General features: G+C 53.3%; 1 protein-coding gene across 1 annotated transcript in view; it reads left to right on the forward strand.

The window, feature by feature from the left end:
• DRC3 (dynein regulatory complex subunit 3) overlaps positions 1-15,703 on the forward strand; it is a 58,526-nt gene extending 42,823 nt beyond the window's left edge. Inside the window, exons 10-14 of the mRNA XM_036296307.1 lie at positions 1,663-1,794; positions 3,521-3,591; positions 5,020-5,143; positions 14,871-15,002; positions 15,426-15,703. Of these exons, the coding sequence (XP_036152200.1) occupies positions 1,663-1,794; positions 3,521-3,591; positions 5,020-5,143; positions 14,871-15,002; positions 15,426-15,539 (573 nt within the window). The 3' untranslated portion in view covers positions 15,540-15,703. The remainder of the gene's footprint in view (positions 1-1,662; positions 1,795-3,520; positions 3,592-5,019; positions 5,144-14,870; positions 15,003-15,425) is intronic.
• Positions 15,704-16,246: the final 543 nt, after the last annotated feature.

A 16,246-nucleotide genomic window follows, 5' to 3' on the forward strand; every position in this document is an offset into this window, starting at 1 on the left:
GGGGAAAATCCCTACCTGGGGAAACAACCTTTCTCAGAGAGGTGACCTTGGTTAAAACACATAGTGCCAAGAAGGTGACAAACATATTAAGAACAGTATGCGATATATGCCAGGTCCCTTGAAACAGCAAGGATGGACCGGCTCCCAGCATTTATTTTATTTATTTATTCATTTAAATTCTTTATTGTTGAAAGTATTGCATGTCTCCTTTTTCCCCACCCACTCCCCCCACTCCCCACCAGGCCCTCACAGCCCTACTGTCTGTGTCTATTGGTTATGCTTATACGCATGCATACAAGTCCTTTGGTTGATCTCTTACCCGCCCCCCCCCTTTGCCTTCCCTCTTAGGTTTTATTCATTTTTTTCAACATATTTTTATTGATTTCAGAGGGGTAGGGAGAGGAAGAGAGAGAGAGAGAGAGAAACATCAATGTTGAGAGAGAATCATTGATCGGCTGCCTCCTGCATGCCCCCTACTGGGACCGAGCCTGCAACCCGGGCATGTGCCCTGACTGGGAATCAAACCATGGCCTCCTGGTTCATAGGTAGATGCTCAAACCCTGAGCCACGCCGGCCGGGCAACATTTGTATTTCTTATTTGTGAACTATTGTCATAATACTGTGCCCTTACCCATTTTTCCATTTGGTGTTTCTCTCTCCCCCTTTCTTTCTTTGTTTTTACTTTCATTATTATTCTGTAGGAGCACTTTGTAGGTTGAGAAATTAGCCCTGTGTCAGTGAAATAAGTTGCCAACATTTTCCCAGTTTGCTGTTTATCTTGTTACTTTGTCTCTGGTGTATTTACATTCAGAATATTAAAAATGTTTATGTGATAGACTTTATCAGTCTTTTCTTCTGCCTGTACTTAGAAAAGACTTCTCCACTTTGAGATTATTTATTTAAAATCCCCCAATATTTTCTAGTACTTTTGTGGCTCTAATTTTTACATTTAAATCTTTCTCTGTCCAGAATTTATTTTCATGTAACACTTGAGATAGGCATTGAACCTGATTTTTCTCCAGATGGGGGAGCCATTGTTAGAGACATTCACCTCAAATTGTGTCCAGTTTCTCTTCCTTTACAACTAACACCGAGTATCAGCAGAAACAAGCTGACATGGCGCCTCCCGCCCGAGCACCGGCCTGTCCACTACCCGCTCCCCCTGGCGCTGGGTCCTGGGGGGTCTGACGGGCTCCCCCAGGCCGAACCTGTCGCGTGTTTGTGGGTCTTTCCCTGCCTGTGTGCCCCAGCGCTCATGGGCCCAGCACCACTGCGATGGGAGCAGCCCGCCCAGCCGCCATGGGCAGGAACTGGAGCTTGGAGAATGGAAAGGACTCGTTCAAGGTGAAATGGCTGCTGAGTGACTCAGAGAGTGTCACGTTCAGGTCCACCTGGCTGGCAGCCATGGCTCCTGCCGCCCAGCCGGCCCCTGTGCTGAGAGCCCAGCTGGTGAGGGCAGCACGTCCCGCTAGTGCTGGGCCAGCCCCCCGCGCGGGCCGGACAGGGTGCGGCTGCTACAGGCTCAGGCGCTGACATGAGGCTTAGCTACGCCTGAGTGTGGGCAGTCCAAACCCAGGGTCCCATTCCTACCCACAAAACCAAATTGTTGCCGTCACTACGTCCACTCGGCTGTGATGCCTAACGCCGGGCTCTTGTCTCCAGAGTCTGAATGCCATCCGCGACGAGGCCGACCTGGCCAGCATGGAGGCGAGGATCGTGGCGTACAGCGAGGACATCACCCAGCTGTCCAGCGCGCTCATGACGCTGGAGATGCAGCTGGTGGAGCAGCTGGAGGTGCGCGGGGCCCTGGCACGAGCCGTGTGTGAGCGCCACCAGGCTCACCCCAGGGGCTGGTGCTGCCGCTTCCTGCTCGCCGGCCCTGCTCGCTTTTGTCGCGTGTCCCCTTACACTGAGGCAGGGTGAGCTCATTCCTCTGGAAGCCCCCCGCCCCCCCCCGAAGGGCCGGAGCCCCGGGAGAGGGTTTTGATTAGACCAAGGAGCTGCTGGTGCTCAGGGAGCAAGGTGGCCCCCACGCGGGGCAAGGAAGGCTCCCTTGCCCCTCAGCCTGCAGTGCTGGCCATGCTGGCGCCCGCGATTCCGCACTAAGTGTGGGCCCGGAAAGTGCTGCTATCGACACCCCACACCTCGCCTCCAGTGATAGGCGTGTTCACAGGCTGGCTGCGAGTCCGAGGGGCTGTGATGAATGGAACCTCATTGGATGCTGCCATGGCTGGGCCAAGAGATAGTCCCTGATCAATGTCTCCCCCTGCCCGTGGCACCTCAGACTCGGAGAGATTCCCACCTCGCAGAGCAGACGCTGCCCGCAGACCGCGAGCCTCAGGGCATCTTAGGCAGCGGCTCCCAACGTGCCAGGGTTCCCAGAGCCCAGGCTCTCATGCTGGTGGTGTCATCAGACCCGTGCACAGCGCCTGAAAGGCTGTAACTACTGTGGAGCTTTTCAGTGACCCTATGTGCTTCCCTGAAGCAGTGTTCACACACGTTTGGAGCATGTGTAATGTCTCGGCCTGCAGCCCGTCCCCAGGCTCCCGGAGGCTCCCTGCCCCTCAGCCTGCCCTGCAGCCCTAGTCTATGGCGGATTGAGGGTGTGGCCAGTCCTGGGCTGCTAGGGTCGAAGGCTCCACCCTGCTTCATCTGCCATTGTTCCCGCAACCAACATGAAACCCCGCTTAGGCCGGGTGCCCTTCTGAGCACCGGGTGCAGCAATGAGGGGTTCCCTCAGGGCACGGATGGGGGATGGGAACAGCCAGGATCACTGAGGGCTCCTCTCTGCCAGGCACCGTGCAAAGCATTTTGTGTGAAGTAACCTATTTAAGCTTCACCACAACTCCATGAGACAGGTACTACAAAGGAAACCCATTTCATAGATGAGGAAGTTGAGGCCCAGGGAGGTTAAATGACATTCCCAGAGTTACATACAGTGGAGCAGGGATGCCGATGCGGGCAGTCCGGATCTTACTGACACCCTCCCCGTTGCCTGGAGGTGATGCCACTGAGAGGCCAGAGGAGGGAGACTAGCTGTGCGTGCGCGTGTGTATGTGTGTGTGTGTGCGTGCGTGTGTGCACGCGCACGTGTGTGTGTGCGTGTGTGCGCGCGCGCGCGTGTGTGTGCGTGTGTGTGTGCGTGTGCGTGTGTGTGTGTGTGCGTGCGTGTGTGTGTGTGTGTGCGTGTGCGTGTGTGTGTGTGTCTCGGGGATGGCGGTGGAGGCGTTAAGACCAGAACAGGTGTTCCTGGCAGAGGGAACAGGCAGAGGCCTGGAGAAAGCATCGCAGTAACTATCCAACAGGCGGTGAGTGAACTGAAGTGGCCAGAGAGCAATGGGCTGGGGTCAGAGGTCAGGAGGGAGAAGTAGGGTCAGGGCACCAACATCTGCGGAGAAGGGCCGCGTGGCGTCTTCGTCCTGAAGCTGTGAGTAGAGGAGGTGCCGGCCTTTGCTCTGAGGCTCGGGCAGTCGGGTTCCTGTCCAAAACGCATGCTCACCGTGCTCTTTCCCTTTTCCAGGAGACGATAAACATGTTCGAGAGGAACATCGTCGACTTGGTGGGGCTCTTTGTCGAAAATGTCCAAAGCCTATATCCTTGCCTTCGTGACCGTGGCTGGGAGGCGCTGCTGGGCCCCGGGGCTTATCCCGGCCACGACCCTGCTCCCCGCCTCCAGCCTAACAAAGGCAGGGAAGGGTAACCCTTCAGCACAGACCCGACAGGATGCCCACGAGTAGGGTTCCCCTCCAGGCGGCACCTGGGTCGGGCGCCTGCCCTCCACGGCCACCAGTGCCACAGGCATCGTCAGAGGGAGAAGTGGCACCTCGCTGTTTACCAGAAATCCACCTGCCGTCTGATCGACAGGAAGGCCTGTGCCTCCACCGGACGCTCTCATCCAGTACAGGAACCTGCCGGTGGGACTCTCCACCTTTGCAATTGGAGGAAGTCAGACCTTCTGATTTTCACCAAGGACAAAAGCTCCCTTCACGGGATGAGCCGTGGCACACTGGGTGCTGAGTGTTCCTGGTCGGAGGGGCATCCCCAACCAGAGCCACCCCCGCGTTGTTCCAGAAGCTGCAGCAGGGCTGCTGTTCTGGGTGGGGTTGGAGGAGCTGTGTTTGCAATAGAAGTCCTGGAGGGTTATTCCCAAACGAGTGACACTCGAGGACAGACCACACCCCAGAGTCCCCCCTCCCTGTGTTGCAGGTAGACACACCCAGGGGGCGGGACAACCTCCAAGTTGCAGACGCTGACAAATTACTCATAATGAGCCAGGCAGGCTAAGTCCCTGGGTCAGAAGCCCACATCTGGGCATGACCAACCCTCTGCCACCTGCACTCAGAGCCCTGTCCTGTGTGAGACAACTGCTGTTGTCCACCCCAGAAGTAATCCCTGGTCCTGCCCTCCTGGGCCCCTAGTCCCACAGAAAACACAAGTTATAGAGGCGGTGAGTGGAGCAGCTGGCCCAGAGACCAGGCCGCAGCCTCCCAAGAGAGGGCCCCCCACAGGGACCAGGTGGGCCTGTGGGGGAACTTAGCCAGCAGGGGAGACAGCCTATGCAAAGGTCCTGAGGAAGAGTCGGAGCTCTGGGTCCGAGAGGAGGCCCCTCGGCCACACTGGAGAGTTGGAGGCTCCTGGAGAGAGAGCTGAGAGCGCAGGAGGGACTGTGTGCACCTGCGTCCCTAGCCACTCGCTGCCGCGGGAGGGAAGGGCTGGAGCGCTGGCCAGGTCTCAGTGTACGGACAGGTGCAGAGGCAGTGGGATGGAGAGAAGTGGGCGGCGGAGGGACACTCGGGGAGCCCAGGGCCAGGTCAGTGAGAAGCAGGGATGTGAATGGGGCGGGGGTCAGGCTGGCCCGGGGTGAGGTGCGCGTGGGGAGACAGCTGTGAAGGCCACGGTGCACTGCACCCCAGCGTTTGCCCTTGGCCCTTAAGAGTCTGCTGTCATCTAATGAAAATGACCAGCCCGAGGCCGGGCCACCCGCCGCTGCACCCGGCCTTTGCTTAACTCTCGCTGCACCATGGCCCAGTGCCGGGACCTGGAGAACCACCACCACGAGAAGCTCCTGGAGATCGCCATCAACACCCTGGAGAAGGTCGTCAAGGGCGAGCTCGACGAGGACCTGCCTGAGGACGTGCGGGCGGTGAGTGGGACTGGGGTGCAAGCGTGTGGTGGAGGCGGAGGCTTGTTGGGGGCCGGGCCAGGAAGAGCCCACCCAGCTCTGTGGCTCCAGTAAGCCTGGAAACCTCTGGGGCCTCAGTTTCCTCATCTGCAAAAGGGAACAAAATGCCCTTTGGCAGAAGAAATAGGCTAACAAACACCTGGGGGGGGGGGGGGGCCTAGCTAGAGGCGCATGATAATCAGGTGTTTCACCAACCTGAGAGCTGCGGGGCCTCTGGCATTTCCTAGGCGCTAAGGTCCGCTCCCAAGGGCCTTTAGCCCTCCAGTCTCCGCGGGGAAGCACTGCTGAGGCCGGAGCAGCCGTGCACCATTGCTGGTCCAGCACCTCGCGGCCCTTCCCCAGCACAGCCAGTGATGGCGTCACAGGCCCAGGGCCAGCCTAAGCCCCACGCTCCCGGGTGTGGCGCTGGGTGGGCAGCAGGGGTCAGGTCTCTGGGAAGACCACGGTCAGCGAGAGAAGGCCCAGGCCCAGACACCTTCCTGTCAGGAGCAGTTGGTTTCCTCATCGTGCATCCCAGCCAGTGTCTCCGCTTCTCCACCTCCACGTTGCCACCAAGTCAGGCCCCATCGGCTCTGCCTGGACCACGCCTCCTGCAGGCTGCTCTCACCCGGGCCAGAGAACCTCTGAAAACCCACCCACAGCATTATGTGCTTTTGCACACATTCTCTCATGGCTTCCCTGCTGTTCATCCTAACCCTCCAGACCAAGCATGTGAGATGCTAAGGCTAACATGGGCCAAATAAACAAGGTGGAAGTTTCTGTGGGCCGCAAACAAACAAAAGCTTCTGTTTTCACAGAAACGTAGGTTTATTTCGATAGAGACATGCTGAATACAAAGGACTGAAATAAATGAGTCATTGTTAACATAAAATAATAGAACATTTTAATAAAAATTAATATTTTGGAGGAGAAACAAAGATGGCGACATAGGTAAACACCTGAAATTGCTGCCTCGCACAACCACTTCAAAACTACAACTAAGGAGAACCAAGATGGCGGCATAGGTTAACGCCGGAGTTTGCTGCCTTGAACAACTACTTCAAAAGTGAAACTAAAAGACAGAGCGGACATCACCCAGAACCACAGGAACGCTAGCTGAGTGGAAGTCCTACAACTAGGAGGAAAGAGAAACACATACGGACACTCAGAGGAGGCGCAGTGCTGAAGTCAAATTCTGAGGTGCGGAGTGCGCGGAGTGGGCTGGCGGCGGAGGGTGCGGTTGGCGTTTTCAATCGGGAGGGAGTCGCAGACTCTGAGCTCCAGATACGGGCGAGTCTTTAGAGACCCAGACTCAAACGGGAGAAGCGGGACTGTCTGGCTTCGGTCAGAGCGAGTGCAGCTTTCCCTTCGAGGTTTGCAGCGGGTGCTGGGACTCAGAGAGGCAGAGCCCCTGGGGACAGGACTGAGAGCCGCCATAACTGCTCTATCCGGCCCACCCTGTTGATCCTGTGCGACCTGCCCCGCCCAAGCCCTGCACAGAGGCATTTGCCGGATAGCCTCAGGCAAAGGCTAGATTAGCACCTCCCTAGAGGACAGAAGTTCTCTCACTGCAGACACAGCTGATTCTCATAGCCACTTGGCCTGGAGGTCAAACCCTCCCTGGTATTAGCTACAACAATCAAGGTTTAACTATAAGACTGCACACAAAGACCACTAGGGGGTGCACCAAGGAAGCATAACAAAATGCGGAGACAAAGAAACAGGACAAAATTGTCAATGGAAGATATAGAGTTCAGAACCACACTTTTAAGGTCTCTCAAGAACTGTTTAGAAGCCGCCGATAAACTTAATGAGATCTACAAGAAAACTAATGAGACCCTCGATGTTATATTGGGGAACCAACTAGAAATTAAGCATACACGGACTGAAATAACGAATATTATACAGACTCCCGACAGCAGACCAGAGGAGCGCAAGAATCAAGTCAATGATTTGAAATGCGAGGAAGCAAAAAACACCCAACCGGAAAAGCAAAATGAAAAAAGAATCCAAAAATGTGAGGATAGTGTAAGGAGCCTCTGGGACAGCTTCAAGCGTACCAACATCAGAATTATAGGGGTGCCAGAAGATGAGAGAGAGCAAGATATTGAAAACCTATTTGAAGAAATAATGACAGAAAACTTCCCCCACCTGGTGAAAGAAATGGACTTACAGGTCCAAGAAGCGCGGAGAACCCCAAACAAAAGGAATCCAAAGAGGACCACAACAAGACACATCATAATTAAAATGCCAAGAGCAAAAGATAAAGAGAGAATCTTAAAAACAGCAAGAGAAAGAAACTCAGTTACCTACAAGGGAATACCCATACGACTGTCAGCTGATTTCTCAACAGAAACTTTGCAGGCCAGAAGGGAGTGGCAAGAAATATTCAAAGTGATGAATACCAAGAACCTACAACCAAGATTACTTTATCCAGCAAAGCTATCATTCAGAATTGAAGGTCAGATAAAGAGCTTCACAGATAAGGAAAAGCTAAAGGAGTTCATCACCACCAAACCAGGATTATATGAAATGCTGAAAGGTATCCTTTAAGAAGAGGAAGAAGAAGAAAAAGGTAAAGATACAAATTATGAACAGCAAATATGCATCTATCAACAAGTGAATCTAAGAATCAAGTGAATAAATAATCTGATGAACAGAATGAACTGGTGATTATAATAGAATCAGGGACATAGAAAGGGAATGGACTGACTATTCTTGGGAGGGAAAGGGGTGTGGGAGATGCGGGAAGAGACTGGACAAAAATCGTGCACCTATGGATGAGGATAGTGGGTGGGGAGTGAGGGCGGAGGGTGGGGCAGGAACTGGGAGGAGGGGAGTTATGGGGGGGAAAAAAGAGGAACAAATGTAATAATCTGAACAATAAAGATTTAATTAAAAAAAAAAACTACAACTAAAAGACAAAACGGACATCATCCAGAACCACAGGAAGGCTGGCTGAGTGGAAATTCTACAACTAGAAGGAAAGAGACGCACTGAGACTCAGAGGAGGTGCAGAAGTAAAGTGCAGCGGTACGGAGGTGCGCAAAGGGCTGGCAACTGAGGATGCGGTTGTCTTTTTCAATCGGGAGGGAGTCTCAAGCTCCCGACTGCTCTGAACTCCAGTTCCGGGCGAGTCTCTGGGGACCCAGACTCATACGGGGAGAAACTGGACTGTCTGGCATCGGTCGGAACTCGAGGGCGGCTTTCTCTCAGAGGCACTTGCAGTGATTACCGTGAGACACTGAGACCCGGGGCCTCTTAGGGCAGGGCTGAGGATCAGCCATAGCTGTTTGCTCCACCCTGTTGATTCCCTGAGACCCCGACCCACCCAAGCTGGGTGCAGAGGCTTTTGCATATAAATGGCCTGGCCCTTTGAGATCTAAAATTACCTAACAAACTGCAGCTGGGTCAGAGAGACCCAGAACTTCCAAAAGAAGGCCCAAGGCCCCACAGCAGCTTGCAGTGCTTCACAGCTGGGCCTCATCTGGGCACCTCCAAACCCCAAACAAAGAAGAGGAATCTGCAGATCTCTCCATAGCTCCTGCTGGGTAGCCTCAGGCAGAGGTTAAATTAGCACCTCCTTAGAGATCCAAGAGCCAGTGTACCCAGTGATCAGAGTGGGACCCTCCATATTACAACTCCTTAGATCCATAAGGGACACACTTAGGGGGCAGACTCAGTGAGCACCAAAGCCCCACTGAAGCAAGTCTTGCCCCATGAGGGTGTCTCCAGCACAGAAGTTATCCCACCATAGACACAGCTGATTCTCACAGCCAATTGACCTGGAAGTCAATTCCTCCCAGTGATGCCAACAACAATCAAGACTTAACTACAATTCCTCCCAGTGATACCAACAACAATCAAGGCTTAACTACAACAAGACTGTGCACACAGCCCACAAAGGGGTGCACCAAGAGTGTCCACCTCAGGTAATTGGGGAGGCTGAGCCACTGGGCCCTATAGGACATCTAGCACACAAAGCCACTCTATCAACACAGGGAAGCAGCCAAAATGCGAAGACAAAACAACAGGTCGCAAATGACAGAAATGGAGGAAAGCAAACTACTGGATATAGAGTTCAAAACCACGGTTATAAGGTTTTTCAAGAATTTTCTAGAAACCACTGATAAATTTAGTGAGACCCTCGAGGATATGAAAAAGGACCAACTAGAAATTAAGCATATACTGACTGAAATAAAGAATAATATGCAGAGATCCCACAGCAGGCTAGAGGATCACAAGAATCAAGTCAAAGATTTGAAATACAAAGAAGCAAAAAACACCCAAATGGAAAAACAAAAAGAAAAAAGAACCCAAAAATATGAAGATAGTGTAAGGAGCCTCTGGGATAACTTCAAGCGTACCAACATCCGAATTATGGGGTGCCAGAAGAAGAGAGAGAGCAAGATATTGAAAACCTATTTGAAGAAATAATGACAGAAAACTTCACCTACCTGGTGAAAGAAATAGACTTACAAGTCCAGGAAGCACAGAGAACCCCAAACAAAAGGAATCCAAAGAGGACCACACCAAGACACATCATAATTAAAATGCCAAGGTCAAAAGACAAAGAGAGAATCTTAAAAGCAGCCAGAGAAAAACAGTTAGTTACCTACAAGGGAGTACCCATAGGATTGTCAGCTAATTTCGCAACAGAAACTATGCAGGCCAGAAGGGAGTGGCAAGAAATATTCAAAGTGATGAATAGCAAGAACCTACAACCAAGATGACTTTACCCAGCAAAGCTATCATTCAAAATTGAAGGTCAGATAAAGAGCTTCATAGATAAGAAAAAGCTAAAGGAGTTCATCACCACCAAACCAGTATTATATGAAATGCTGAAAGGTATCCTTTAAGAAGAGGAAGAAGAAGAAGAAAAAGATAAAAATAAAAATTATGAACAACAAATACATATCTATCAACAAGTGAATGTAAAAATCAAGTGAATAAAAAATCTGATGAACAGAACAAACTGGTGAATATAATAGAATCAGGGGCATAGAAAGGGAGTGGACTGACAATTCTCGGGAGGAAAGGGGTGTAGGGGGTGCGGGAAGAGTCTGGACAAAAATCATACACCTATGGATGAGGACGGGGGTGGAGGGGGTAAGGGCAGAGGGGAGGTGGGAACCGGGTGGAGGGGAGCTATGGGGGGAAAAAAGAGGAACAACTGTAATAATCTGAACAATAACTATTTATTTTAAAAAATCAATATTTTGTCTTGAACGTTAACTTACCAGACACTGAATAACTGCACAAATTAGTAAGTGTAACACAAATAAACTTATTTTTCTTGTTCTCCAAAAGCAAAATATTTCCTGTTGCGCACACCAAACAAATCAGTCCAAGACTAATGACGTGGCCATCGGCTGCTCAAATATTCACTGCTAGTATTAGTGGAGAGAAATGGTGCGCCTGCGTGTAAGGCGCATAAGGGAAATGAATGCAACACGATTATAGTAATCAGTCATTAGTGAACATTGTAGTTCGTTATTAACTAGAGGCCCGGTGGGGTCCCTCGGCCTGGCCTTTGAGGATCGGGCCAAAACCACTCTTTGACATCTCCCGAGGGGTCCCGGATTGCGAGAGGGCGGTTCTCGGGTGACGCATCCTGGAATCGGGCTCCTTTCGGGTGCGTCACCCAAGAACTGCAGCTGCCAAGTCACCACAGCTCGGCAGTTCCTGGGTTGAGCATCTGTCCCTTGTTGGTCAGTGCGCATCATAGCTACTGGTTGGACGGTCAGATGGTCACTTAGGCTTTTATATATATAGATTATGTGTAACAGGATATTGTAAAAATTAAGTTATGAAATGTTTATTAAAATGTTTCTTACATACCGTTATATTGGCTGGAACACAAAAAAATATCCGTTGTAGGCCACATGTGGCCTGCAGGCCACGAATTTGATGTGCTTGCTCCAGACCCTGTGCCCAGCCTGCTGCCCAGCAGCCCTCCCCTGCCCCTGGCCTGCCCCTCCCAGACCTCCAGGCTTGCCCTCTTCCATGGCATTCCACCTGCCAGGTATGCTCTTCCCTTTGGGTTTCCCGTGTCTGGCTTGTTCTTGTCACTCAGATCTCAGGGCAAATGTCAGCTCCTGGAGAGGCTTCCCCATCACCTTTCTGACAAACCAGGTCCATCCCGGGCCTCATCGTCAGAGCCCTCATCGCGGTCTCAAGCTGCTGGTGCTGCTGTTTATGTGACGGCTCACTACGCGTGGGAAGGCAGGGTGGGCTCCCAGAACTGGCAAGGGGGCACAGCAGGTACAGTTGGTAGATGGGAGAACCACTCAGCTGGGTCTCAGATGCCCACTTGTGAGGACCTGAGTGGCTGCAGGCTATCTGAGGTGCGGAGCAGGCCCTGGATTGAGCTGGCCTGCCCACTGCAGTCTCCAGCTGGTGTCGGTCTGCCTGTGGCCCCAGCACTAGGGTAGCAGGGCTCTGCTCTGAGATCAGGGGCTCCCCTGCAGGAGACAACCAGCAGGGCGCCTGGGTGCCCGGCCTCTGTGGGCAGTGGGAGCCCCTGAGGTGTGGGCACGTGTGCGCTGCAGCCGCAGCATCGCCAGGACCCCCCACTGGGGTGTGTCCTTAGGTCAGCACTGCCGTGGGCACACTCAGCTGGGCGAGAGCTTGTCCTGGCTGTGGAAGTAATAATGACACCAACAGTCAGTCCCGCGGGCCTCCCTGCGCCTGCGTCTCAGAGGCCCTGGACATATATTTGCTCTTTTAATCTCCACACCAACACAGTAATATCAGTGCCATTATGATTCCCCTTACAGATGAGGAAACTGAGGACAGAGCTGAGAATAACCCGCCTGGACACATAGCATAGAAGTGGCAGAATTGGGACTGGAACAGGCTTGACAAAGCCTTTCACAAAACGTCTACTGCGCCTTAGAATGAGGGGGTTCAGACCAGGCAGCAGGCCTGCAGCACCGAAGCCTGGCTCTGAGGGTGGTTACCAATGAGCGCGTCGTGACCACAAGTCACACGGCTGAGGCTCTCTCTTTAAAACGCTGGCCCAGTGGAGAGCTTGTGACCAGCTCCTGCCACACTTAGGGCCACACCTGTATTTAAAGTCCTTCACCACTTTGCAGGGAAAAGCTGACCACACACGCTCAGGGCCGGAGCCCGGCGCTGGCACAAGGGAAGGCCCCGTGGCGTGGCAGGCGGCACACTGCTTCCTCCCCCGGGGCTGAGGGCTGCGGAGCACTGTGCAGGGAGCACCGCACAGCAAGGAGGCTCTGGGCACTCATCCCGCCCGCCCAGGGCAGGCTCAGAGTCGCTAACTGACAGTGGGTGGGACCCGGCCAGCAGTCCCTGGACATGGTGGCTGTGACAAGATTCCGCCTGGGACCTGAGAGCTCCCCCTGGGAAGAGGAGCTGGCAGCACTGGTCACTGCCCCTGTGGCCAAGCAGGGACTGCGCGGGCAGGACCTCTGCTCACTTCTGTGGCGAGGGGGCCGCAGTGTGGGCAGTCCCAGGATGGGTGTGGCAGAATGATCCAATCCCACGTGGACATGGAGCAACCAGTCCCCAAGCCACCCGCCTCTCGGTGGCCCTGGGGAGGGCACACGTCTCCACCTCCCGCCCCAAGAGGTCGCTTTAAAAGAAGAGGTTCTTTATGGCCACAAGGCCCACAGGACAGGGTGGCTGCTGCTCCTCAAGGGCTCTGTACACCCCGCTCCACCTCAGGGCTTTGACCTGCAGAAATGGGAGGGGAATCTACGACAGTCTCCCCACAGGAGCTGTTTTGAAGGCACACTGATGTAGTCGCCACTTTAGGCCACCTGGAGTCCAGAAACAACTTGAAACTTGCATTTAAAATCATTTCTTAAATCAGATTCCTTTCATTTGTATTTTAAAAAGTCACAGTTTTTCATAACCAATCCTTACCTCATCCATTCCAAGTGACTCCACTTCCCACAGCTTCCAAAACAGTCTTCTACATATTCAAACTTTGTGGGAGGACGTTTCTCTGCTTGGCTTAAGAGATCAGCTGTAACCCACTTTTTTTGAAGGGGGGAATCTCATGTATTTTGAATATATTTTTATTGATTTCAAAGAGGAGAGGGAGAAACATTAATGATGAGAATCATGGATTGGCTGCCTCCTGCATGCCCCCTACTGGGAATTGAGCCCGCAACCCAGGCATGTGCCCTGACTGGGAATCAAACACGGGACCCTTCAGTCCGCAGGCAAACGCTCTATCCACTGAGCCAAACCAGCTAGGGCTGTAACCCACTGTTTAAAATGAAGAGCGAGGACCTTGGGTGGATGCTGGGGCTGTGCTGGTTTGGGAACAGCTGGCACAGCCTCTGCAGTGCCCGCTGCCTGAGGCTCACGGCAGGCAGGCGGCGTGTCTGCACCTTCCCAGAGCCTGGCCTGGGACCTGCTATGCACAGAGGAAGAATGTAATGACACTTGTCACTTCTGTGTGACAGTGCTAGCTGCGCCCCTGGAGGCCCCACTCCCCACATCACCCAGCGTGGCTTCTCCATTGGGGATTCTGTGGAAACCAGCATCCCATGAAATAGTAACAGGTTTTACTCTGAAAAGAAGTCTGTGGCCAAATAAGTTGCAAAACTGAACATTAGTTTCTTTCCCACAGGACCTCCCGGAGCTGCCGCTGGACAGCTCTGTGCACCTGAAATCCAGGCTATGCAAACTCCCAAAGTGTCTGACCAAAGAATGCTGTTGTTTTTTTCCAGAAATATGAACATCTCAAGATTGCACAGAACATATTTTGGAGACTATTAACTTAACCTCTACTATACAAAAGAACAAACAAGTTCCCTCCCACTGCAGGCCGCTCTCCGTGCAGGGCTTCAGGCCGGTGCTGTCGGGAGTACAAAGCACTGCCCTTCCAGGGGAGGGGGCGACGCTTACTGAGCGCTTTGGCAGCTTCCCTGCCCGGGAAATGCCACTTAAATTTCTTTTTTATAATATTACATTTTATAATATTCCATAGCAAAATTTTACATAACAAAATTTCTTCCACCCACAGTTTAATCGTTGGCTTAGTTAATAACAAGAGTGTAAGGGAAAGCAATGTGGTTGGGTGGGCTTCCTCTTTGAAATCTTGCTTCAACCTTTGACATTGAGCCATTCGGAGGTCTGGTTCTAGCTGAGTTCATTTTCATGGCTGTCGGAGCTAATCCAAAGAGGAGCGATGGATGCCACTTGATTTTCAACTGTGCCAGGCACACAGCACCAGTGTGAACACCTGGCCTCAGCCAGGCCTCGTGGAGGGTGGTTCAACTTTTTACAAGGTCAGGAATGCAAGGAGGCAGGAGACCCTGAGTGCGATGCCAGGTTGGAGTTGGTTAGGGTGAACAGAGTGGAGAAGCATGTGGCGTGGGCGCCCATCTGTTGGCAGGGCCTTCCGTCCTCAGAGCAGCCTCGAGATCCTCGGCCAGCCTCCCACTTCCCACCCGAGCTGCAAGGGTCCAGGCCAACGAGGGGGAACCACTGTGAGAGCCAATGTCCTCAGTGAGGTCAGCCCTAGGCAGCCTTTGCCTTCTCCCTAGGATTGCAGTCCGTGCCTGGTTGACCCTTTTCCATGACACCCGCACTGCCCTCCGCTGGCGCGGGCGGCAGCACAGCACCGCCCCCACCCGCCGGACGCTCGGTGCTCCTCCCTCTCGGCTCCCTGCTTTGCTCAGGGAGTAACGAGACACACTTGCTCATTTCCTCTTCTGCTCACCAGCTTTTTGTGGACAAAGACACAATTGTGAATGCTGTTGGGACATCACATGACATGCACCTTCTCAAGATTGACAACCGAGAAGATGAGCTGGTGACCAGAGTCAACTCTTGGTGCACACACTTAGTGGGCAAGGTGAGTACCTCTAGCGTGGCCAGGGAGGAGCGGGAACTCTGCGATAAGAAATGAGGAAGTAAAACTGCCGAATTCTCCACTGGAGACTGCAGGTTGCCCAGTCCTGTGCTTCATCACTTTCTAACTCTTACCTCAACTACACGGTGTCCCAGAACGTATACACTCTAACAGCTGATAGCTCAATTGGCGTTTGTTTCCTTTCGGATTTTACCCACTGGGATGAGTAATGAGTCAGTGTGTACACGCTTTTGGGGGAACACCTGCATGTAGATGGGTGAAGCAGAACCCAGGGAGCTGTGGGGTAAATGAGAGACATAACTATGCAAAATTCAAAGAACTACTTTTCTTTCCCCCCAAATGGACTCAGTGAGATAGTAATTGATTCTCTGACCCAAGGAAACTGGGCTTTGGTTTCACCCTCAGATTCACAAGGATGAGATCATGAGGAACCGCAAGCGAGTGAAGGAGATCAATCAATACATCGACCACATGCAGAATGAGCTGGACAACCTCGACAGTGGCGACATTCTAGATTAGGGGTGTCTGCCCAGAGTCCCTCGGAAAACACAGCACTTGGCCCTGCCAGGGGAGAGGGGGGTTCTCAGCCCACAGCCCCCAATGCCATCCTTCCACCACCCCTGCACAAACTCCCAAATGTAGACAGAAATAAAGGCCCGGTGTCACCGATTCTCCATTCTTCAGAGAGGTATCAGAATTTCACGTTTGTGTGTGAGCAGCAGTAAGCCCGCTTCCTGAGAGCCATTCCCCAGGGCCCGCCGTGGGCTGTGCTCCTGGCCGTGCGCCACGCCCCTGCCAGGCCAGGCGGGCCGCGGCTGCAGGGGAGGCCGCCAGTGTGAGCCGGGCTGCTCTCCTCTGGGTGCTGCAGAGGGAAGCCAGAGCGCCGAGGCGCAGCCGCACAAGGCAGAGGCTGCAGCTGCGTGACCGAGCTTGGCCACAGGGACGCAGGGACCCTCCAGAGGTGAAGAGCACAGGTGGGGGTCCGTCACCCCTGCAGCCTGAGCTCGGTGTCGTGTGGGCCTTCTCTGAGCACAAGCCTGAGAGGAGTGGCGAAGCACCTGGCGAGTGGCAGAGCCCTGGGACCGGGAGTGATGCCCTTTGCCGCTCAGCAAGCCGGTGCTCCTGAAACCGGACTGCAGCTTCCGCGCCCCGGGCCCTGGCACGCGGCACCCCCGCCTCCCAGGACTGTGCAGACAGCCATGTGCTCGTCAGGGGGCCTTGCCCAG

The sequence above is a fragment of the Myotis myotis genome, unplaced genomic scaffold (assembly GCF_014108235.1).
Source record: "Myotis myotis isolate mMyoMyo1 unplaced genomic scaffold, mMyoMyo1.p scaffold_m19_p_29, whole genome shotgun sequence".
NCBI lineage: Eukaryota > Metazoa > Chordata > Mammalia > Chiroptera > Vespertilionidae > Myotis > Myotis myotis.